The following is a 24,785-nucleotide window of genomic DNA, read 5'->3' as shown; positions in this document are numbered from 1 at the left end:
AAGGTTTGGTGTGTATGGGACCCGAGTGAGAACAGGACATGGCTCAACCATGATTTTCTCCCCAACCCCTCCCCCACCCCCCCCCATCTCCATGATCTGTGACTATTCAACAAAAGTCATCAAAAAAAATTGGCAACAAAAGGTTGCAGAAGATTTTAAACCATCTGCTGAATTTATAATAGTCATAAGTAGAACATAATTAGTGTAATAATGAAAGCAAAAGGTGATTTTATATGACAGAATACTTGATGGCAAGTTCCTGAATATGGAATGTTGACAGACCAGTGAGCGGATCCCACGCAAACCACCAGTGATTTGTACCTCATGAATATTCATTCTCCTTCACTTACTGGATTAATTCTGTATTGAATGATGAATCATTGCAGCTCACAAGATTTCATGGGTACAGATGACGAAGGCCATTCGCCCCATCTTAGCTCAACCGTCCAGAAAGACTCTACAGTCGTCTCTCCATCACGCCATCCAATTGCTTCTCAAATAATTCCAGGGATTTCATCTCCGACTGTACCCAGGAGTCCATTCCAGGTGTTTATCAGTCTTTGTATGAAAGAATGAGCCTTTGTCGCCGCTGGTCAAAATCCTGGAACTCCCTAATTAACAGCACCTTCACCACATGGACTACCGCGGTTCAAGAAGAAGACCCACCACCACCTTCTGAAGGGCAACTAGGGATGGTCAAAAAATGCCAGCCTTGCCAGCGATGCCCATATCCCATGAATGAATTTAAAAAAAGAAAATGAGCTTGTACTGGAGGGAGGGACATGTGGGGGCAGGAGGTGAGTTCAACTGAGAGGCTTTGGGGCCTAATTTCCTTCTTTTCCCACCACCCATTTATGTGCTGATTCAAGGGGTGCTGTACTGTTGAACTGTTTTTACTGTACTGTTGAAGAACCGCACCTCAGGAAGAATATACTGGTCAGAATGATAGCGGGGCTAAAAGTGTTAAATTATGAGGACAGGTTGCATAGATTAGGCTTGTATTCCTTTGAGTATAGAAGATTAAGGGGTGATTTAATTGAAGTGTTTAAGATGATTAAAGGAGTTGATAAGCTGGATAGAGAGGAAAAAGCTGTTCAGGCTGGGTCAATTGAAAATTTCAAAACCGAGATTGATAGATTTTTGTTAGGCAAGGGTACAAGGGTTATGGAACCAATGCAGTTAAATGGACTTAAGATACAGATCAGCCATGATCTAACTGAATGGCGGAACAGGCTCGAGGGGCTGAATGGCCTACTCCTGTTCATATGTTCCTAAGGCACAGGTGATTTGTATGGTAACAAACAACACAATACTGTAACTGCTGAGAGTAATCTGAAATAAAAACAAAACTGCTGGAAACAGTCAGCAGTTCAGGCAGCACCTTGTGGAGAGAGGAAAAGGTTAGATTAACGTTTCAGGTCTATGACCCTTATGGGTTATGACAAAGACTCATAGAACTGAAACTTCCTTTCTCCACAGATCTCCACAGTCTGACCTGCTGAGTGTTTCCAGCATGTTCTGATTTGTACGGCTCCTCTTCACTGATCAGCCAAAAGCTCCATATTCAGCAACTTGCCGTCAAGTTATATTTACAGCTCAGAGGTGATTTATGTTCATAGGATTGTTTATTTAGTATTTGTCTTATTAAAAAAACAGGGCTTTTTTCTATTTGTGCTTTTATTGAGACCATTTTGCACTGAAGCAAGCAAAATGAGTGAATTGAGAAAGTCCTGTCTTTCTGCCAGCACTTCCAATTTTGTTGACGATTTATTGATTTTGTGTGCAATTCCCAAGGATAGAAGGGAGAGAGATAAAATGTTCTCACACTCTCCTTCCTGTACCTGTGACTTACGCACATTAAAAGATAAAACAAAGAAAGACTTGCACTTATATAACATCTTTCGCAACCTCAGGATGTCCCAAAGTGCTTTAAAGCCAATGAGATGCTTTTGAAGTGCAGTCACTGTTGAAATGTAGGGAACGTGGAAAGCCAATTTGCACACAGCAAGATCCCACAAACAACAATGAGATAATGACCAAATAATCTGTTTTAGTGACGTCTATTGAGGGATAAATAATGCTCAAAACACCGGAAGAACTCCCTTGTTCTTCCTCGAATTGTGCCGTGGGATCTTTTACATCCACCCGAGAGGGCAGACGGGGCCTCGGTTTAACGTTCCATCTGAAAGACGGCGCCTCTGATAGTTCTGCACTCCCTCAGTACTTCACTAAAACGTCAGCCAAGATTTTGTGCTCTAGTCTCTGGAAACTCTCTACTCTCCCACAACCTTCTGGTTCAAAGGCAAGAATGCTACCAACTGAGCCAGGGCTGACATCGATCCAAGTAAACAAAAGCTCAAATGTCGGAAAAACAAACTTGGCTCTGAGGTGGATATGTGGAGGTTAGAGTTGGGCAGATTGGGAGATGCTGAGACCTAGGGCCCGATTTTACCAGGGGTGCGGGTTCCCGGCGGATGGGCAAGTGGGCACGTTGGTAACGCGCCCGGTGAAATTAGTGGGTTTCCCGCGCGATCGCAGCAGGCAACCCACTAATTGGATTCACTTACCTGCTCCTCCGGGTTCCCCGCTGCTGATCTGCGCGTCGGGCGGGCTGCGCAAGCGCAGTAAGATCTGTCAGCTGGAGGCGCTCTATTTAAAGGGGCAGTCCTCCACTGACAGATGCTGCAACCAATAGCAAAGATGACTGCATGGAGCAGCCCAGGGGGAAGGCTGCTCCCAGTTTAATGATGCCTCACCCCAGGTATCAATACATGGGGTGAGGAGGAGGGGGAGGACAGAGATCTTCCACCCGGCGGGCGGGAGGAAGCGGCCTGCCTCCGCCACCAGGAAGGCCTGGCTCGAGGTGGCAGAGGGGGTCACCTGCGCCACCAACATATCGCCCACCTGCACACAGTGCAGGAGGCGGTCCAATGACCTCAGTAGGTCAGCCAAAGTGAGTACACGTAGTCTTTCCCCTACACTCCGTCTGCCACATCACTGCCCCCGCCCCACATCTCCTTCGGCACTGCCAACACTACTCTGTCACATCACCCCTCATACCCACTCAAACCCCATCCTCATCTTACCTGCACCTACTCACCTTGCCAGTACTCACCCCGCCACTACCACGCAACCCAATCCTCATACAATCTCATGGCTCTATCCCATACTCACCCTCTCGTGCATCTCTTTCACGGCCAGCCTCACTCAACCTGCCACCACCTGTGCTGCAGCCACAGGGCATGCATCACATATGTGCAGTAGGCAGCGTAAGGCAAACGTGTCGTGAGCATGAAGGGGATGCACAAGGGTGTTTGAGGGTTTGTCATGGTTGTTACTTATATTGAATTTCAGAACAACTCACATCACACATTATATTGGCACCACTACTGCCATGTCTTCGCGAATCCTGTCCAGTTTGTGCAATAATGCCCGCTCCTGGGTATCACTATGAGGACCCACCACTGATGCCACCCATTGTGTCACTGCAGAGTGGGTGTAGGTGTATTTGCAGGGCTCTTCTGCGCAGACGACTGAGAGACATCGGCGATGTCCCCGGTTGCACCCTGGAAGGATGCTGAGGAGAAGTTCGGGAGGGCAGTGGTGACTTTGACAGCGACAGGTAGGAAGATGGTGCACGGGCCAGCCAGGAGCAGTTCAGCATGAAAGAGGCTGCAGATGTCCACGGCTACATGTCGAGTGACTCTGAGCCTCCGTGTGCACTGCTGCTCAGATAGGTCCAGGAAGCTGAGCCTCGGTCTGTGGACCCTGCGGCGAGGGTAGTGCCCTCTGCGACGCATCTCTCTCTGCGGTTGCCCTCCCTCCTGCTGTACAGGTGGATGTGTCACAGCACTGTGTTGTGGAGCTCCACGTGTCAGAGGTGGACGGCGAGGCTGGTGAGGCTGGTGATGCTGTTCGCCCTCCAAGGAGGTCATGACTGCAGCTATGGCGGCCCCCATCCGGAAGATGTACATCTGAGGGGGTCCGCAAGGTAGGTACATGTCTCCGGACCACGGGGTAAGTGTGCAGGTTGGTGACTTTGACCGTCAGGAGGAGGGTGGTGGAGGCCAAACTTTGTCCCAAGTGACAGAGTGGCCTCCTGCAATGAGTGAGGGTCTCCCCCCCCCCCCCCCCACCTGTCAAATGGACCTTTGCAGCTGCCACAGGCTGACAGCTGCAACACGGCCATTCGATCTGGGAGTGTTTCCCCCAGTGTGGGAAACAGTCCCATGTTGATCCAAAATCACATACAGTCCGCTAATCAGGTCAATGACCTGAAATAGCTCAATAAATACTCTCAAGTGGCATCCCGCTGGCTTTAATTGCCTGCGGGATTCCCACCAGCGGGGGCTGCGCGCGCACGCCGGCGCGTCAGCGGGGAACCCGGAAGTGGGCGGGATCGAGGCGGGATCCGGTCGGGATCCTGGATTTCGCAATTTTCGAGGCCCCCCACCAAGAACGCACCCGATAGCGGGTGTTTAAATCGGACCCCTAGTTTTTTTTCCCCGCCATGCCACACTTAAAGTGTAATCACTGTCGAAACCCAGGAAATACAGCATACCCCATTTAAGTACCGAATCATGAAGTATTTTTGAGGGGATTTTAAGAAGGAGCAGTTCTCATATCTGGATATTTTGTTGTGTGTTTCTCCTCCTCTCTCCTCCCCTCCCCTCTCTCCTCTCCTGCATTGCGTGTTAATAGAATGCGTCAGAAGAAAATCGCGTGCGATGATGCGAACCGGAATTTCCGATACGGCTCTTGGTCGATGAGACTCCCCACTGGCTACACAAAGTAGCAGGCTCACAGCACTGCTTCTCGTTCTTTCCCATGTCCTATCCAAATAAAAGGAATTTGGGATGGGATTATAATTCAACAGAGTGACCCAGTAAGGGTTTGATTTCTTCTAGTAGTGCCCCGGTGAATGTGTTAGCGACTGTTTTAAATAAGTGTACAAAAAAAATTTACACACACCCGTTAAAATGGGAACTACCAGAGTAACTTAAAGCCTCAGGTGTCTTACTGTAGTTTGGCTCAGTTGTAGCACTCTCACCTCCGAATCGGAAGACTGTAAGTTCAAGCACCATCTTAGAGACTTGGGCACGTAATCCAGGCCAAAACTCCAGTGCAGTACTAAGGGAGTGCCGCACTGCCGTATTTCAGATGAGACGCTAAACCAAGGCTCCGACAGCCCTCTCAGGTGGATGTAAAGGATCCCATGGCACTATTCGAAGAAGAGCAGGGGAGTTCTCCCTGCGTCCTGGCCAATATTTATCCCTCAACCAACATCACTAAAATAGATGACCCAGTCATTATCTCATTGCTGTTTGTCAGACCTTGCTGTGCGCAAATTGGCTGCCGCGTTTCCTACATTACAACATTGACCAAACTTCAAAAGTACTTAATTAGCTGTAAAGCGCTTTGGGATATTCTGAGGTCGTGAAAGGTGCTATATAAATGCAAGTCTTTCTTTCTTTATAGTGATTTATGTTGGTTAAAATGCCATTACATATTAACATTCATTAAAATGCGCTAATTTGTAAGACTTAGTGCAGAGCTTTCATGTGACAGGAGCGAATTCTCGATACACACTCCCATCACTCTGCGCCAGTGGCACTAGCTCATAAAATTTACTTCAAAGTGCTAACAAAATCTAATTTCATGGCTGATGAACACCAAGGTTGGTCTGCCGATCTCCAGCTCAGCCAGTAGCAGTCCAAACGATCTTGGAAATGGGCCAACCTGACTTGTGAGTTGACGAGCGAAATGTTAAAGTCAGAAAAAAGATGAAATAAGGTCTGGCTCCTGGAGTGGTTGAGCTGCTGGCCTTTCACATTAACATATAAGATTCTGAGAGGGCTTGACAGGGTAGATGCAGAGAGGCTGCTTCCCCTGGATGGAGAGTCTAAAACGAGGGAGCATAGTCTCAAGATAAAGGGTCGGCCATTTAGGACTGAGAAGAGGAGAAATTTCCTTACACAGAGGGTTGTGAATCTTTGGAATTCCTTTCCCCAGAGGGCTGTGGATGCTCAGTCACTGAGTATATTCAAGGCTGAGATTGACAGATTTTTGGACTCTAAGGGAATCAAGGGATATGGGGATCGGGCGGAAAAGTGGAGTTGAGCTCGAAGATCAGCCATGATCTTCTTGAATTGAGGAGCAGGCTCGAGGGTCCATATGGCCCACATATTTCTTATGTTGTTATGTCCACCGCTGAGATTTGGGACAACGCAGTGAGCCCGCTATCGCCCTCAGATGGATGCAGCCATTTCGTGACATTGAATCCGGCCCAGACTGATGGGGTAAAAGTCTCCTTTCTTGCTGGCAGTAAGAGTTTGAATTGAAATGAGTTTAGGGCAAGTTCATAAGATAAATATAGTCAAGGAAGGCCATTTGGCCCATCTTATCCCAAGGAAAAAAAAACTGCAGTCATGCACCATAGCATCTGACTTGATCTTGAATGGCTCAAGCTTTTAGCTCCACTACATAACCCAGAAGTCTGCTCCCAATATCGATCATTCTTTGTGTAAGGAAATTCTTCACCCATTCTGATGCCAGCTCTGTATTAACCAGGATACCCCACTCGTGGAAATTAAGCCTGCAAAAGATCTCACTGCTGAATTATAATCCCGTCCAAAATTAGATTCTTCTCTGAAAGGACAGAAGAAAGAAAAGAAAAGTAAGCCAATACCATGAGGCAACTACAGGATATCATGAATCAGTAGTCGAAATGGAGAGGGCTGGGAGGAAAAATTCTTCACTCATCCTGATGTCAGTCCTAAATTTAGTGAATTTTCCGTCCACCAGTTTAAACCTGTGTCCGTTTGACCTACTGTCAATGGCATATCTTGAAGTCATGTTCCGGATTTTCTAATCCTCTCGGTAGGTTTTTTTCAAGACTAAAAAGCCCCCCGTTCTCTACTCTTTCCTTATAACTCAGTCATATCATGGAGCAGCCTCCTGGTTCTATCTCAGGACCACCTCCGGGGCTCAAATATTAATTTAGTGTTTTGGTGACCAAAACTGGGTACTCTACTCAAGGTGCAATCTGGCCAGAGCATGTACTTTATTTCTAACAAGGTTAACATCTCAATTGAACTAGTGGAGAGGCAAACGTAGTATGTGTTCAGTATTTATACAGTGATATTGTAATTCCTACCCTGTAGTTCAGCATGCTGTTGGATATCTTTTAACCTCACCTTCAGTTAATTGACAGAGTGTGTATGTCGTTCATTTTAATTTCATCCCTAGTGGATGTAGGTTCACAACACAAAGCTGTCCACAATTCCACCCTTGGAGAGAATGCAGAGGAGATTTACGAGAATTATACCAAAGATGAGCAAGTTCAGTTACGTGCAAAGACTAGAGAACCTGGAATTGTTCTCCTTAGAGCAGAAAGGTGTAAGGGAAGATTTATCAGAGGCATTCAAAATTATGAAGGGGTTTGATAGAGCGGATAGGGAGAAACTGTTTCCACTGGCAGGTGGGTCGATAACCAGAGGACACAGTTTTAAGATAATTGGCAAAAGAACCAGAGGCGAGATGAGAATTATTTTTCACAGTGAGTTGTTGTGATCTGGAATGCACTGCAAAGGGTGGTGGAAGCAGATTCAATTGTAATTTTCAAAAGACAATTGGATATATATTTGGAAAGGAAAAATTTGCAGGGCTCTGTGGAAAGAGCTGGGGTGTAATACTAATTGGATAGCTCTTTCAAAGTTCCAGCATTGGCTGTATGATTCTATGAATTCTGCACAGTCAAAGAGGACAGAGGACTGACTGGTGTGGGAAATGGAGGTGACTTTCCTTCAGTAAAGCAGTATTTATTGGGAGAGCGCAGTACCCTATATCTATCCCATGCTGCACCTAACCTGCGTGCACCTGTTGTGGGTAATGAATATGAAAAGACACTGAAAGCTGTTCCATTCACCATCGCAAACATCCCTTATCATCAGAGGACAGGAGAACAGAAAAAGAGAGTTAACTGGAGGGGGAAGAAAATTGTATTGTATCTGGGAATTGAGAATTCTGGTAAAAACGCATTATTCGAACACAGGCATTCTGAACAGTTCTCAGTCACATTTCATTTGCCCTAAGCTTTAATCCTTTGTTAACTGTACTATGCTGCTACTACCTCTAAAAGGTACTTAAAAGGTTGGCAGTCCTCAAAGTAGAAAAGTCACCCGGTCTAGATGAGATGCATCCTAGGTTATTGATAGAAGTAAGGGTGGAAAATGCGGAGGCTCTGACCACAATCTTCCAATCCTCCTTCGATATGGGAGTGGTGCCAGAGGACCGGAGGATTGCAAATGTTACACCCATGTTTAAAAAAGGGGAGAGGGATAAACCCGGCAATTACTGGCCAGTCAGCCAAACATGGTGGTGGGGAAATTTTTATGGACAATAACCTGAGACAAAATTAATTGGCACTTGGAAAAGTATGGGCTAATAAATGAAAGTCAGCACGGATTTGTTAAAGGAAAATCGTGTTTGACTGACTTGATTGAGTTCTTTGAAGAAGTAACAGGACAGTAACAGTGTAAAGGGCAAAGAGGGGGAGAAATTCCTGAAATGTGTTCAAGAGACATTTCTGGAACAGTGTGTTTTCAGCCCAACCAGGAAAGAAACAGTGCTGGATCTAGTTCTGGGAATGAAGTGGGGCAAATGGAGCATGTTTCAGTGGGGGAGCATTTGGGGAACAGTGATCATAACATCATTGGGTTTAGAAGTTATGAAAAAGGACAAGGAACAATCAAATGTGAAAATGCTTAACTGGATGATGGCAAATTTCAGTGAGTTAAAAAGGGATCTTGCCCAGGTGGATTAGAATCAAAAATTGGTAGGCAAAACAGGAATTGAACAGTGGGAGGCCTTCAAGGAGGAATTGGTTTGGGTACAGAGTAGACACATTCCTATGAGGGGGAAAGGAAGGGGATCCAAAGCTACAGCTCCCTGGATGACTAAAGATATAGAGATTAAATGAAACAGAAAAAGGAGGCTTATGACAAATGTAAGGTTCATAATACAGTAGAGAACCAGGCTGAATACAGAAAGTACAGAAGAGATCAAAAAAAAGGGAATAAGAGGGGAAAAGAGAGAGTGTGAGAATAGATTAGCGGCTAACATAAAAGGGATAGTAAAAGGGTAGTCAAAGGAAAGGTGGGACCAACTAGGGACAAAAAAGGAGATCTTCTTGTGGAGGCAGAGGGCATGGCTGTGGCCTTAAATGAATACTTAGCGTCAGTCTTCACTAGAGAAGAGGATGCTGCCATTGTAGCAGTGAAGGAGGCGATAGTAGCGATATTGGATATAAAAGACTGGCAGTGCTCAAAGTAAAAAAGTCACCCAGTCCAGATTGGATGCATCCTAGGTTACTGAGGGAAATAAGGGTGGAACTTTTGGAGGCTCTGGCCACAATCTTCCAATCCTCCTTTGATATAGGAGCGGTGCTGGAAGACTGGAGGATTGCAAATGCTACATCCCAGTTCAATAAAGGGGAGAGGGATAAACCCGACAATTACAGGCCTGTCAGCCTAACGTCGATGGTGGGGAAACTTTGAGAGAAAATAATCTGTGATAAAATAATTTGGAATTTGGAAAAGTATGGGCTAATAAATGAAAATCAGCATGGATTTGTTAAAGGAAAATCATGATTGACCAATTTGATTGAGTTCTTTGATGAAGTAACGGAGAGAGTTGATGAGGGTAGTGCGGTTGATGTTGTGTATGTCGACTTTCAAAAGGCGTTTGATAAAGTACCACACAATAGATTTGTTAGCAAAATTAAAGCCCATGGGATTAAAGGGGCAGCGGCAGCGTGGATACAGAATTGGCTAGGGGGCAGAAAGCAGAGAGTAGTGGTGAACGGTTGTTTTTCAGAATGGAGGGACGCATACAGTGGTGTTCCCCAGGGGTCGGTATTAGGACCACTGCTCTTTTTGATATATATTAATGACCTGGACTTAGATATACAGGGCATAATTTCAAAATTTACAGATGACACGAAACTTGGAAATGTAGTAAACAATGTGGAGGATAATAACAGACTTCAGGAGGACATAGACAGACTGGTGAAATGGGCAGACACATGGCAGATGAAATTTAACGCAAAGAAGTGTGAAATGATACATTTTGGTAGGAAGAATGAGGAAAGGCAATATAAACTAAATGTACAATTTTAAAGGGAGTGTAGGAACATGGAGACCTGGGAGTATATGTACATAAATCTTTGAAGGTGGCAGGTCAAGTTGTGAAGGCTGTTAAAAAACCATATGGGATACCGGGCTTTATTAATAGCGGTATAGTGTTCAAAAGCAAGAAAGTTATGCCAAACTTTTATAAAACACTGGTTAGGCCTCAGCTGGAGTATTGTGTTCAATTCTGGAGACCACACTTTAGGAAGGATGTCAAGGCCTTAGAGAGGGTGCAGAAGAGATTTACTAGAATGGTACCAGGGATGAGGGACTTCAGTTATGTGGAGAGATTGGAGAAGCTGGGGTTGTTCTCCTTACAGCAGAGAAAGTTAAGAGGAGATTTGAGAGAGATGTTCAAAATCATGAATGGTTTTGATAGAGTAAATAAGGAAAAACTGTTTCCAGTGGCAGAAGGGTCGGTAACCAGAAGACACAGATTTAAGATGATTGGCAAAAGAGCCAGAGGCAACATGAGGAAACATTTTTTCACACAGCGAGTTGTTATGATCTGGAATGCACTGCCTGAAAGGGTGGTGGAGCCAGATTTAATTGTGACTTAAATCTTTGCTTCTCCAGTTTCTCCATATAACTGAAGTCCCTCATCCCTGGCACCATTCTAGTAAATCTCTTCTGCACCCTCTCTAAGGCCTTCACATCCTTCCTAAAGTGTGGTCTCCAGAATTGAACACAATACTCCAGCTGAGGCCTAACCAGTGTTTCATAAAGGTTTAGCATAACTTCCTTGCTTTTAAATTAGATAAATACTTGTAGGGAAAAATATACAGGGCCATGGGGAAAGAGCAAGGGAGAAGGACTAATCGGATAGCTCTTTCAAAGAGCCGGCACAGGCACAGTGGGCCAAATGACCAAATGATATTACGGTAATAGGATCCTTTATTTTTTGCGCTGTGGAAGGTTGCAAAGTTTATTCCTTTGCTGTTTTCCTAAGCCATAGTTTCCAGCTGATTCCCTATGCTGATTGCAGATTTGATTTATTTTACCTAATCTCCAGGTTGAAATTGCTCTTTCCCCTGCCCATCTGCTTTTATCAGTTCCAGCCTGAAATGTCAGACTGGATTTAAGGAATGAAAAGGGGACAGTGGTTCCTAATGGCAGGCATCAATTCTTTCTTTCTGTTCAAATAAAAAATAACTTGCATTTATATGGAGCCTTTCAGGACTTCAGGACATCCTAAAGGGCTTCACACCAATGAAGTACTTTTTAAAATGTAGTCGCTGCTGTAATGTAGGAAACACGGCAGCTAATTTGCGCACAGCAAGGTCCCACAAACAGCAATAAGATAATCTGCTTTTTAATGATCTTGGTTGAGGGATAAATGTTCGCCAGGAGGTTAGGGAGAACTCCCCTGCTCTTCTTTGAAAAGTGCCATGGGATCTTTTACATCCACCTAAGAGGGCAGACAGAGCCTTGGTTTAACGTCTCGTCTGAAAAATAGTGCCTCCAACAGTCCCTCAGTACTAGCACTAGAGTGTCAGCCTGGATTATGTGCTCAAGTCTCAGGTGTGGGGCTTGAACCCACAAGCCTGCTAATATCAGAGATAAGAGTTTTACCACTGAGCCAGAGTGACACTTGTATAAGGAATGAAGCAAAGAGTAGTGGCTCTCTATTTTTTTTTGATTCAATCTGCTGTGAACCAAATCGTGTTCTGATATCCTGTTAAGAACTGATTCCTGCCTCAGTCCAGTGGCAGTGTGAATGCTTGTCACAGTTCTGATATATATCATGTTATAAAAATACAAATAAATAGCCCTTGGCCTCTCTAAACAAGAAAAAGCTTGATACTGAGCTTAATGGTAGTTAGAAACAAAATGTATAGAGGCTTGCAAAGTCATCCTAGACCTACAGTCACTACTATTGTAAATTCACCATGAAGTCCATGGTATTGTTGACCAATCAGAAGCTTTGTTTTATAAAGTCAGACGACTTCCTTAAGAAGCGAAGACCTGGAACGTACACTGCAGCCATTAGCATCCTGTTTCCATGTCAACACAAAGACCTGAATGCTCTGTGTTGCACTCATTTTTTAAAATGAACTTTGAGCTCTGCACTCCATTTAGAAATACGCATCTAAAATTTTTCCAATGGTATTACATAGAGAATTACATAGAGTCTACAGCACAGAAACAGGCCATTCAGCCCAACTGGTCCATGCCGTCGTTTATGCTCTACACGAGCCTCCTCCCTCCCCTTCATCTTCATCTACCCCTATCAGCATATCCTTCTATTCCTTACTCCCTCATGTGTTTATCTAGCTTCCTCTTAAATGCATCAAAGCTATTCACCTCAATTACTCCTTGTGGTAGCACGTTCCACATTCCGACCGCTCTTTCGGTAAAGAAGTTTCTCCCGAATTTCCTATTGGATTTATTTTTGTCTATCTTATATTTATGGCCCCTAGTTTTGGTCTCCGCCACAAGTGGAAACAACAACAACTTGCATTTATATAGCGCCTTTACCATAGTAAAACATCCCAAGGTGCTTCACAGGAGCGTTATCAAACAAAATTTGACATCAAGCCACATAAGGAGATATTAGGACAAGTGACCAAAAGCTTGGTCAAAGAGGTAGGTTTTAAGGAGCATCTTAAAGAAGGAGAGAGAGGTAAAGAGGCGGAGAGGTTTATGGAGGGAATTCCAGAGCTTAGGGCCTAGGTAGCTGAAGGCAAGGCCGTCAATGGTGGAGTGATTAAAATCGGGGATGCGCAAGAGGCAAGAATTGGAGGAGTGCAGAGATCTCGGAGGGTTGTAGGGCTGGAGGAGGTTACAGAGATAGGGAGGGGCGAGGCCATGGAGGGATTTGAAATCAAGGATGGGAATTTTAAATAAAGGCATTCCCGGACCGGGAGCCAATGTAGGTCAGCGAGCACAGAGGTAATGGGTGAACGGGACTTGGTGCGAGTTAAGATATGGGCAGCAGAGCTTTGGATGAGCTCAAGTTTATGGAGGGTGGAAGATGGGAGGCTGGCCAGGACAGCATTGGAATAGTCAAGTCTGGAGGTAACAAAGGCACGGATGAGAGTTTCAGCAGCAGATGAGCTGAGGCAAGGGTGGAGATGCACGATGTTACGGAGGTGGAATTAGGCGGTCATGGTATTGGATCAGATATGTGGTCGGAAGCTAATCTCAGGGTCAAATAGGTCGCCAAGTTTGCGAACGGTCTGGTTCAGCCTCAGACAATGGCCAGGGAGAGGGATGGAGTCAGTGGCTAGGGAATTGAGTATGTGACGGGGACCAAAGACAATGGCGTCAGTCTTCCCAATATTTAGTTGGAGAACATTTTTGCTTATCCAGTACTGGATGTCGGACAAGCAGTGTGACAAATCAGAGACAGTGGAGGGGTCAAGAGAGGTGGTGGTGAGGTAGAGCTGGGTGTCTTCAGCTTACATGTGGAATCTGACGTCGTGTTTTCAGATGATGTCACCAAGGGCAGCATGTAGATGAGAAATAGGAGGGGCCCAAGGGTAGATCCTTGGGGACTCCAGAGGTAACGGTGCAGGAGCGGGAAGAGAAACCATTGCAGGTGATTCTCTGGCTAGGTGAGCTTTATGGCAGAGGAGAGGAGGATGGTGTGGTCAACCGTGTCATTTGCTGCAGACAGGTCGAGAAGGATGAGGAAGGATAGTTTACCACAGTCACAGTCACAGAGGATGTCAACATCTACCTTATCAAACCCCTTCATAATTTTAAAGACATAATTTTAATTTAATTGAGTTTACAGCGAGCTAGTTGATTCTTTTATGTTTGAAATTACAAGACAAGTGAGGGGGAACTTTGTATTTATGCAGAGATCACTGGCATTGTGGAATTAGATAGAAGGGAAGGCCATTGAAGCAGAATGGAGTTGATGCACTAAACTGAGTTTCTGGAAATAAAAGTAGGATTGCCAACTCTCCCAGATTGTGCTGGGATCTCTAGGAATTAAAGGTTAATCTCCTGGACACTGCTGAGAGCAACCCGTAAGAAAAATCAGAGGGGCATGGAAAATTATATTAGAGATGGGGAAAAGTCTGTTTGACTGACAGTCAAGAATCATCCAATCAGGTAACTAAGAAACCATTCACTTTCCCATTCCCAAACAGAACTGGCAACCCTGGATAGAAGAGATTGAGGATGTGTGGAGAAGGTTGGTAGCTGGTGTGAAGATCTATCAAAAATAGACAGGCTGCCTGATGCACCCAAAGGCCTTTTCCTGTTCCTTAAAACTCTTATGTTCTTCACTCTCCACAAACAGTCTTCTCCCTTTTTAGCAGTACTGCACAGCTCGTGGTTAGAATGTGAATCTTGTTACCACAAGGAGTAGTTGAGATGAATAGCATAGATGCATTTAAGGGGAAGCTAGATAAACACATGAGGGAGAAAGGAATAGAAGGATATCCTGATAGGGTTAGATGAAGAAGGGTGGGAGGAGGGTCATGTGGAGCATAAACACCGGCATAGACCAGTTGGGCCAAATGGCCTGTTTCTACGCTGTATATTCTCTGTAATTCTATGTAGCTCAGGCCTCATGCTCCTAGGCCATTGAAGGAGGCCACAGAATTCTTGTGTTGTGCAAAAGGAACTCTACACTCCCAGTCAGTGTTTAAAAGCCATCTTTACCCCTCAAGAGCTAGGCCAGGAGTGTGATAAAACTCCTTTTCCATGGAAAAGTTTTAAAATTCGGAACTAAATAGTAGAGGGGATAAATTTATGAGTTAAGGGAAAACAATGTTGTAAACGTGTTACATGATGTTTGAGTGTGGGTCCATATTCATTGGCAAATAGCTCAATTTCCTGTTGAACGTTGGTTCAGTGTGTTATAATGCAGTTATAAACACTGAAGTCACAAAGACCTCACCTTGAAACAAAAACAGGAAATGCTAAAAACGCTCAGCAAGTCTTAAGGTGAATAAATCTTAGGGGCCGGATAAGATGCACCTGAGGATTCTTAAGGGAATAAGGGAGGAAAATGCAAGAATTCTAACACAAATCTTCCAGAAATCACTGAATACTGGAGAGGTGCCTGGCGACTGGAGAAAGGCAGATGTTACTCCTATTTTTTAAAAAAGGTAACAAAAGTGGCCCAGGATAATACAGACCAGTGAACTTGATGTCCATTGTGGGTAAAGTTATATTAAAGATAACATCATGGAACATCTCAATAGAAATAAAATCATAAAAGATAGCCATTATGGGTTCATAAAGGGGAGGTCTTGCCAATCTAACTTACCTATTTTCTTTGAGGGTGTGACAAAGGAGCTTGATAGGGGTAAGGCAATGGATGTGGTGTACTTGGATTTCAGCAAGGCCTTTGATATAGTTCCTCTGGAAAGGCTGGTACTGAAAATAAAGAAAGCTGGAACCAGTGGAAATATTTTACAATGGATACATAATTGATTGACCGATAGAACTCAGAAGGTGGTGGCACAGGGGTTGACATCAGCCTGGGAGAATGATACCAGTGGGGTCCCACAGGGGTCTGTTTTGGGACCTCCTTTGTTTAATGTCTTTATAAATGATCTGGAGCTAGGAGTCACAAGCACATTGGCTAAATTTGCAGATGATGCAAAGCTGATGAAGGTGATAGACTCCAAAGCTGATCAGAAGAAGCCACATTTGGATTTAAATATACCTGGCAATTGGGCAGACAGGTGGCAGATGAAATTCAATGTAGAGAAATGCAAAATGCTTCACATGAGGACAAAAACCCTGTAGGGACTATTACTTAAATGGAAAGAAGGTAATGTGCATTGCAAATGAAAGCGATCTGGGGATCCTGATTGACAATAAATTGAAACTATCACAAGCATGCTCGGTGGCAGTGAGTAAAACAAATCAGATGTTGAGATGTATTAAAAGGTCGATATTGAGCTGTAATAGTGAGGTATTCCTGCCACTTTATAAATCATTGCTGCAACTGCACTTAGAATACTGTGAACAGTTCTAGTCGCCACAGTACAAAAAGGATGCTGCAGCTATTGAAAGGATACAGAAGAGAGCAATCGGAATGGTGGAGGGATTGGATTATGAGGGACGATTATGTAAATTGGGTATGTTCCCACTGGAAAAGAGCAGGTTGAGAGGTGACGTGAATGATCTTTGTAGGATTCTAAAAGGATTAGATAGTATAGTCCTCGACAAGCTGCTTCACCTTGTCCAGAACAGTAGAACTAGAGGACACGGCCTGTTCTTGAAGGGGGGGTAAATTAAAATCTGATGTGTGGAAACATCAGTGAGCGAGTGGTCAATCTATAGAACAGGGAGACGGTGGGGGCAGTTAGTATTGATTCATTCAAATGCAAATTAGATCAATTTCTTTAAGGAAGTTATGTTGCCAGACTATAGCCCAGGATTCACACCACAGTGCTATAGACTTTTCGCTGAATATTCTAGCAAGTTAAATAAGCACAAAAGGAGACTTTCTCTGGATTGGGAAACCCAAGCGAAGGACTAAGGCCCTCAGTGCAGGACGCCATCAAAGGTAATCTCATTGAAACATATAAAATTCTGACAGGGCGAGACAGATTGGATGCAGGGAGGATGTTTCCCCTGGCTGGGGGGTCCAGAACGTGGGGTCACAGTCTCAGGATATGGGGTAGGACATTTAGGACTGAGATAAGGAGAAATTTCTTCACTCAGAGGGTGGTGAACCTGTGGAATTCCCTACCACAGAAGGCTGTGGAGGCCAAGTCACTGAATATATTTAAGAAGGAGCTAGATAGATTTCTAGACACAAAAGGCATCAAGGGGTATGGGGAGAGAGCAGGAATACGGTATTGAGATAGAGGATCAGCCATGATCATATTGAATGGTGGAGCAGGCTCGAAGGGCCGAATGGCCTACTCCTGCTCCTATTTTCTATTTTTCTATGTAAGAGTAAGGAAAAAGTCTAGGACTATCAGGAAGAATTGCTTGGGCGACACCAAGCTTGGGTTTCAAAAGCCTGTAGGTTGTAGGATCGTGTTGTCGTGTTCAGTATAGGTGCCGACGTTCATTGAGTTGTCAGGCTCTTTGATATACATCGTCTTTGACCCAGGTGAGTAGATTTGTAGGGTCATTTTAACTTCCAGCGGGGTAGAGAAATGGGTTGGTACGGATCGGCCGCCTGATCTACACTCCACCCGATTTTCCGAAAGAAAAATCAACATAGCATATTACGGGTGGCCGATCTCAACCACATGTTGCACACCGTCGCTGAAGTTAAAAATGATCCCCCTGTTCTTTTGCCCCCCTTCTTAGAGTGATAACACATGCTACAATAGAGTTCCACGGATGTCTGTCACCTTCGAGCATCTAGCTCAAATGCCCATTCATCATGTGTGAGTCTAGACTGTAACTATCAGCACAGTCTTTGACAGCAGGGAAAACCACAGTCAAGTTCAGTCCCGTTCTCACCTGATCTCCACTTGCACCCACGACAAGCATAGGTTGTTGGATCATTCAATTTAATTCATTCTCGGGGTATGGGCGTTGTTGGCAAGGCTGGCATTTATTGCCCATCCATGGTTGCCCTGAGAGGGTGCAGCAGGTGGGCCTTCTTTTTGAAGCGGCAGTAACAGTTTGGTACAACTGAGTGGCTTGTTAGACCACTTCATAGGGCAGTTAAGAGTCAACCATGTTGGTGTGGGACTGGAGTCTCCTATAGGCCAGGTTTCCTTCCCTATATTAGAATGGTGATTGTGTCAGCTATGGGTAACAATCTTGCCTCTGAGTTAGAAAGTCATGGGTTCAAGTCCCACTCAAGAGCTGGGCTGGCACTGAGGTGAGTGCTGCATGCCCTGTCAGAAGTGCTGTCTTTTGACGAGTTGTTAAAGCAAGGCCCTGTTTTCTCTCTCAAGTAGATGCAAAAGATCCCATGGCACTATTTCGAAGAAGAGCAGAGGAGTTATCTCTGGTGTCCTAGCTAGTATTTATCCCTCAATCAACATCACTAAAACAGATAATCAACAGTGACTAAACTTCAAAAGTACTTCATTGGCTGTAAAGCGCTTTGAGACGTCCTGAGGTCGTGAAAGGTGCTATAGAAATGCAAGTCTTTCTTTAAAGGACATTAGTGAACCAATTTGGTCTTTACAGCAGGTTCAAGGTCACCTTTACTGATACAAGCTTTTTATTTCCAGATTTTTTAAACTCAAATTCTCAAACTGCCATGATGGGATTTGGGCTCACATTATCAGTCCAGGCCTCTGGCTAGTCTAGTCACATAACCACTACAGTACAACAGTGATCAGGAGAGGGAACCCTCCCTGATCTATGGACCCTCCCTGACCTATGGACCTTCCCTAGTCTATGTACACTGAGACCAAGTGTGGCACCCTAACAGAGATCATCTAACTCAGCAAAGACTGGGTACGAGTCTGGGGCCTTCCCGAGATGACTCATCTACTCACTGCCTTAACCACTTAAGAAGAGTTGTTCCCTATTGCTTGTTTGTGTCAGAATTTTCTTTACTGCTTTCATTTCGCCAGTCAGTTTTCTCGGCAGGCATTTTTATTAGTAGATTCATCTTGTCAGAAACACAAAGACTCACGCTGTGCCATGAGTCTTTGAGTTTCAAGGTGAGTTCTTTCAGCGGTGACAAAGATATCGTATTCTTCTCATGAACGACATTGGCAACAGAAGAAAGAATTTTCATTTCTGTGGCATCTTACCATGTTCTCAGGATGCTTCAAAGCACTCCACAGCCAATGGAGTACTTCTGAGGTACAGTTACTGTTGTTTTGTAGGCAAAGTCCCAAAAACAGTAAATTAAATGAATCATCTTTTTTTGCGCCATGGATGTTGAGGGAGGAATGTTGGCTAGGCAACCCAAGAGAACCTCTTGCTCTTCAATGAGTCCCACATCCACCGGAACAGGCAGACGAGGCCTCAGTTTAATATCTCATCTGAAGATAACACCTTCGGGGAATGTACCACTGCCTCAGGACTGCACTCAAGTGTCAATCTAGGTGCTAGAGTGGGGCATCCTCATTGTGCCAATGAGAGGCACAGTCTAGTCTCCAGACATTCCATGGAAGTGGCCAGTTGCAGCCAGGTCTTTGATAGGCAGGATTGAAAAGCTTGGCTGAGGCAAGAAGGAGACACCTTCAGACTGATTCACCAATTGGGACTTCCTGGCAAGGAGTGGCACTTGTAGGGCACACTGGTTGGAAAATCATTGCCCTCACGCCAAGATTTTACATCCATTTAGGTGTCAGCCTTGGCTTAGTGGGAGCACTCTTGCATGAGTCAGACAGTCGTGGGTTCAAGCTCACATGCATGAGATTGAGCACATAGTCCAGGCCGACATTCCAGTGCAGTACTGAGGGAGTGCTGCACTGTCGGAGGTGCTGTCTTTTGGATGAGACATTGAATTGAGATCTATCTGCCCTCTCAGGTAAAAGATCCCCTGGCACCATTTGAGGAAGAACAGGAGAACTCTTCCAGTTTCCTGGTCAACATTTATCCCTCAAGCACCATCACCAAAAACAGATTATCTGGTCATTTATATCTCCTTGCCGTTTGTAGGGTCTTGCTGTGTGCAATGTTGGCTGCCACATTGCCTACATTACAACAATGACTGCACTTCAAAAGTATCTAATTGTGAAGCTCTTTGGGATGTTGTGAAAGGCGTGATATAAATGCACGTCCTTTCTTTATTTAAATGAATGTATAGAAAATCAGGGCCTGCAGACCCACCATTTCTGGACCGTCGCTGCTTGCAAATGTTGCATCTCGTCGGGGGGCCCAGTTGGGGAGCCAGCCCTCTTGCGGAGAAGAACACGAGCGCAGACTCGAAGGGCAGAGTGGCTGCTTTTGTTCCGTAACATTGTGTACATCTCGTTAACACGTTGGCCCTCTTGCCACATGACATTCGCCTCATGGTCCGATCACACTTGCACACCAAACCAGCTCAGCCCCCTGGGCAGGCCAGAACAAGAGACGATTAATCCAACAGCAGAAGACACAAATCTGGCTCTGCGTCAACATCGGTTCCCCAGAGGCTGGGCAGAAAGCTGGCAGAAACAAGTGTTCGCACTCAGTGACTCTCCTTCAAGGTAAACAGCGCTAATAAAGCGTCATTGTTACCAAGACGACTGTCTCAAAGACTTATCAATCCCGGTCAGGAATCGGGAGGTGAATCCTTTCACTTTGCAACATCAGCCAGGATCCGTGACAGAGAGCTGATGTTTGGCAATACAGAGGAGCAGCAATAGAATCAGTTTCTAACACGCATCCCATTTTATGATGATACTAAATGGCTTTACTGTGTAGAAAACTCATCCGAATTAACTTTGGTCACTGATTCAAACAGTGCGTGTAAACGTTGCTCGAGCTTCAACTGGAAAAATAAATATATAATTGGAATATTCTCATAAAATTAGCTCGCCAGAGGCAGTTCAATTCAATAGTGGGCCGAGGTGATGAGGCCTTTATTTATAACAAGGCTGCTCATCGTTCTGTGTGTCAGGCACAATTTATTTTTACACAGCGACTCTTAATAGACCAAGTGATGGAGCTCCCAAATGGTTCATTTAGTAAAGGGACCGACCGCCTGGTATTGAATTGAGTCATACAGGTCAGAAAGGGCGCAGTTTTAACTGCTGTTCTGTGGCAAGTTGGTCAATCTCAGATGGAATGGTAGTAGGCAGGGTGGTGATAGGCCAAGTGTATTGGTAGGCCAGAGTGGTGGAAGGCCACAGAAGTGATGGGTTGAAGTGATTGGCAAGGCCAATACTAGACAGAATTACATAGAATGTACAGCACAGGAACAGGCCATTCGGCCCAACCAGATCATGCTGGTGTTTATGCTCCACACGAGCCTTCTCCCACCCCTCTTCATCTAACCCTATCAGCATAAACTTATATTCTTTCTTCCCTCATGTGTTTATCTAGCTTTCTTTTGAATGCATCTATCATAGTATCATAGTAGATACAACATAGGAGGAGGCCATTCGGCCCACCATGCCTGTGCCGGCTCTATCCAATTAGCCCCATTCCCCTGCTCTTTCCCATAGCCCTGTAAATTTTTCCCCTTCAAGTATTTATCTAATTCCCTTTTGAAAATTACCATTGAATCTGGCTCCACTATCCTTTCAGGCAGTGCATTCCAGATCATAATAACTCTCTGCGTAAGAAAATGTTTCCTCATGTCGCCTCTGGCTCTTTTGCCAATCATCTTAAATCTGTGTCTTCTGGTTACTGACCCTTCTGCCACTGGAAACAGTTTCTCCTTATTTACTCTATCAAAACCCTTCACGATCTTGAACACCTCTATCAAATCTCCCCTTAACCTTCTCTGCTCTAAAGAGAACAACCCCAGCTTCTCCAGTCTCCCCACGTAACTGAAGTCCCTCATCCCTGGTACCATTCTAGTAAATCTCTTCTACACCCTCTCTAAGGCCTTGATATCCTTCCTAAAGGTTTAGCATAACTTCCTTGCTTTTGTACTCTATGCCTCTAATTATAAAGCCCAGGATCCCATATGTCCTTTTAGCAGCCTTCTCAACTTGTCCTGACACCATTAAAGACTTGTGTACATACACCCCCAGGTCTCTCTGTTCCTGCACCCCCTTTAAAATTGTACCATTTAGTTTATATTGGCTCTCCTCATTCTTCCTACTAAAATGAATTACTTCACACTTCTCTGCGTTAAATCTGCCCATTTCACCAGTCTGGCTATGCCCTCCTGAAGTCTGTTACTATCCTCCACATTGTTTACTACATTTCCAAGTTTCGTGTCATCTGCAAACTTTGAAATTATACCCTCTATACCCAAGTCCAGGTCATTAATATATAACAAAAAGAGCAATGGTCCTAATACTGACACTAGGGGAAAACCACTGTATACTTCCCTCCAGTCTGAACAACAACCTTTCACCACTACTCTCTGCTTTCTGTCCCTTAGCCAATTTTATATCCACACTGCCACTGTCCCTTTAATCCCATGGGCTTTAATTTTGCTAACAAGTCTATTATGTGGTACTTTATCAAATGCCTTTTGAAAGTCCATATACACAACATTAACCTCACTACCTTCATCAACCCTCTCCGTTAATTCATCAAAGAACTCAATTAAGCTGGTCAAACACGATCTATGCTGTTCGCCTCAACTACTCCACATTCTAACCACCCTCTGGGTAAAGAAGCTTCTCCTGAATTCCCTATTGGATTTATTGGTGACTATCTTATATTTATAACCCCTAATTTTGGTCTCACCCACAAGTGGAAACATCTTTTCTACATCTACCCTATCAAACTCGTTCCTAATCTTAAAGCTTTCTATCAGGTCACCCCTCAGCCTTCTTTTTTCTAGAGAAACAAGCCCCAGCCTGTTCAATTTTTCCTGATAAGTATAACCTCTCAGTTCTGGTATGATCCTTGTGAATCTTTTTTGCACCTTCTGCATATGATTCTACATATCATTTTCAAAATATGGAGACCAGAACTGTGCACAGTGCTCTATAAGTGTGTTCTAACTAACTGTCAGCTTGGCTCTGTTGGTAATACCCTTGCCTCTGAGTCAGAAGGCTGCGGATTCAAGAACCACTACGGACTTGAACACATAATCAGGACTTTCAGAGCCACATTGTCGTGTCTCAACCAGTCCTATTGTAAAACGGTCCATGCATCAACAGACCCATTTGTAAGGAAATTTTTCCTAATCTCTCTCCTCACTCTGTTAGTGACATTTTAAATCGCTTTTGAAGTGCAGTAACTGTTATGCAGGTAAATGCAGCAGCCAATTTGAGATGAATGACTCACAGCAGCACTTTGGGTTTTATAATCAGGGGCATACAGTAAAAGAGCAAAGAAATAATACATTTGTACAAGGCAACGGTTAGTCCGCAGTTAGAGTAAGTGTGTGGTTTTGAGTGTCACATTATAGAAAGGACATTAAAACCATAGAGAGCATACAGCGTAGATTCACCATGGTGATGCCAGAGGTGGGAAACCATAGTTCTGAGGAGAGACTTGAGATATTAGTTCTATTTCCACTGGACTAGAGAAGCTAAGAGGAGATTTAACAGAGGATTCCTCAACCACAGGAAATAATCTTTCCCTATTCACTCTTACCAATTTTAAAAATCTTGATTAAAAAGAGTTTAATTGGTCATTTATCTTATTGCTGTTTGTGGGACCACGCTGTGCACAAAGTGGCTGCCGTATTTCCCTCCATTATAGCAGTGACTACATTTCATTGGCTGTAAAGCGCTTTGGGACATCCTGAGGTCATGAAAGGTGATATAGAAATGTAAGTTCTTTCTTTTACTGTGCGAATGGGACATTTTTCTACTTCCCACCTTAGCCATCCCATGGTTTCTCCGCTTGAAACTGCCAGACTTAATGCTAGTAAATGCTGAATTAAGGACAGTTTTCTGCTGCGGACTCCTGTCCACTAGGATCTGGACTGCGACTGACCAAATTCATTTCACATAACTAACCAACAAAAAAAACAGGCTAAGGCTATTTCTCCTTTTGTTTTTAATAACAGAACAAGGTGTTTATCTATCGGGGGAAGGAGTATGAGCGGAGAGAAGATTTTCAAGGACAGCTGATGACCCAGTTTCCAAACGCAGAGAAGATGAACACGACATCACCTCCGGCAGACAACATCAAAAACTCCCTCGGACAGTGTATCCTTTGGGGCTGCTGGTGATATAGGTGGTGTTAGCAACTGGATTACAATCCTCTTCTTACACTACAGTTGGGTATTTTTGCGGAGAAATGATTGCTTGTCAAGCATTGCTCATTTTTTTAAAAGCACTGAGGTAATAGTTTGGAGATGTTAGGGTAAATTTTGTGAGCTGGAGCTCCGGGCAAAGGAGCCTCCCCCAAAGGGAGCACCTGAAAAAGGCAACCTGGCACGGAGGCCAGCGCGCCAGATCCATGCCACTGCCGGTTTTCCGGTGATTCCTTTCAACGACCAGAAAATCAGGAGCTATGTGAGTTGGACTTGCGGCCCTCTGCATGTGATTCCGCTCCCGTCAGCAGGACTCCGCGCTGGAGTGGAGCCTTACAAAATTGACCCTGTTTATCTGTTAACTAAATCTTCATTATGGAGATAAACTCAAGTGAGCCGCTCCGAGGGCTCAGCGAGTAGATGCACTGCCGTGTGTGGTAACTGACACATACGGATCAGGAAGGTGCCAGCTTCAATCCCTGGCGTATTACTGACTCAGCCGATCACAGCCAAGGCATTTATAGGAGGGCTACGATTTGCACTCATGGGCAACAGTAAACAGATAGCATCTCGCCGTGGGTACGGAGAAACTGTCTCAACTTGAAAGCGAGTCCAGAACAAGGGGTTATAAATATAAATAGCCGCTAACAGGTCAAATGAAGAATTTTACACAGAGTGGTGAGAATGTGGAACTCGCTGCCACATGGAGTGGTTGAAGCAGACAGCATTGATGTATTTAAGGGGCGGCTTGATGCATACACGAGGGAGAAGGGAGTAGAAGGAAATTGGCGGGTGGGGGGGGGGGGGACAGGGTGGGAAGAGGTCATTAGAGTGGGAGGAGGCTCGCGAGGAGTATAAACACTGGCATAGACCAGATGGGCCGAATGGCCTGTTTCTGTGCTCCAGATTCTGTGTACACTCATTATGCCAGTCCA

General features: G+C 44.6%; 1 protein-coding gene across 1 annotated transcript in view; it reads left to right on the top strand.

Moving 5' to 3' along the window:
• Positions 1-24,785, top strand: part of LOC137332588 (dedicator of cytokinesis protein 2-like) — a 555,930-nt gene that overhangs the window by 470,966 nt on the left and 60,179 nt on the right. The window contains exon 41 of the mRNA XM_067996525.1: positions 23,662-23,803. Coding sequence (XP_067852626.1) covers positions 23,662-23,803 — 142 coding nt within the window. The remainder of the gene's footprint in view (positions 1-23,661; positions 23,804-24,785) is intronic.

Source organism: Heptranchias perlo, chromosome 14 (genome assembly GCF_035084215.1).
Source record: "Heptranchias perlo isolate sHepPer1 chromosome 14, sHepPer1.hap1, whole genome shotgun sequence".
Taxonomy (NCBI): Eukaryota; Metazoa; Chordata; class Chondrichthyes; order Hexanchiformes; family Hexanchidae; genus Heptranchias; species Heptranchias perlo.
This window is presented reverse-complemented; position numbering and strand designations above follow the sequence as displayed.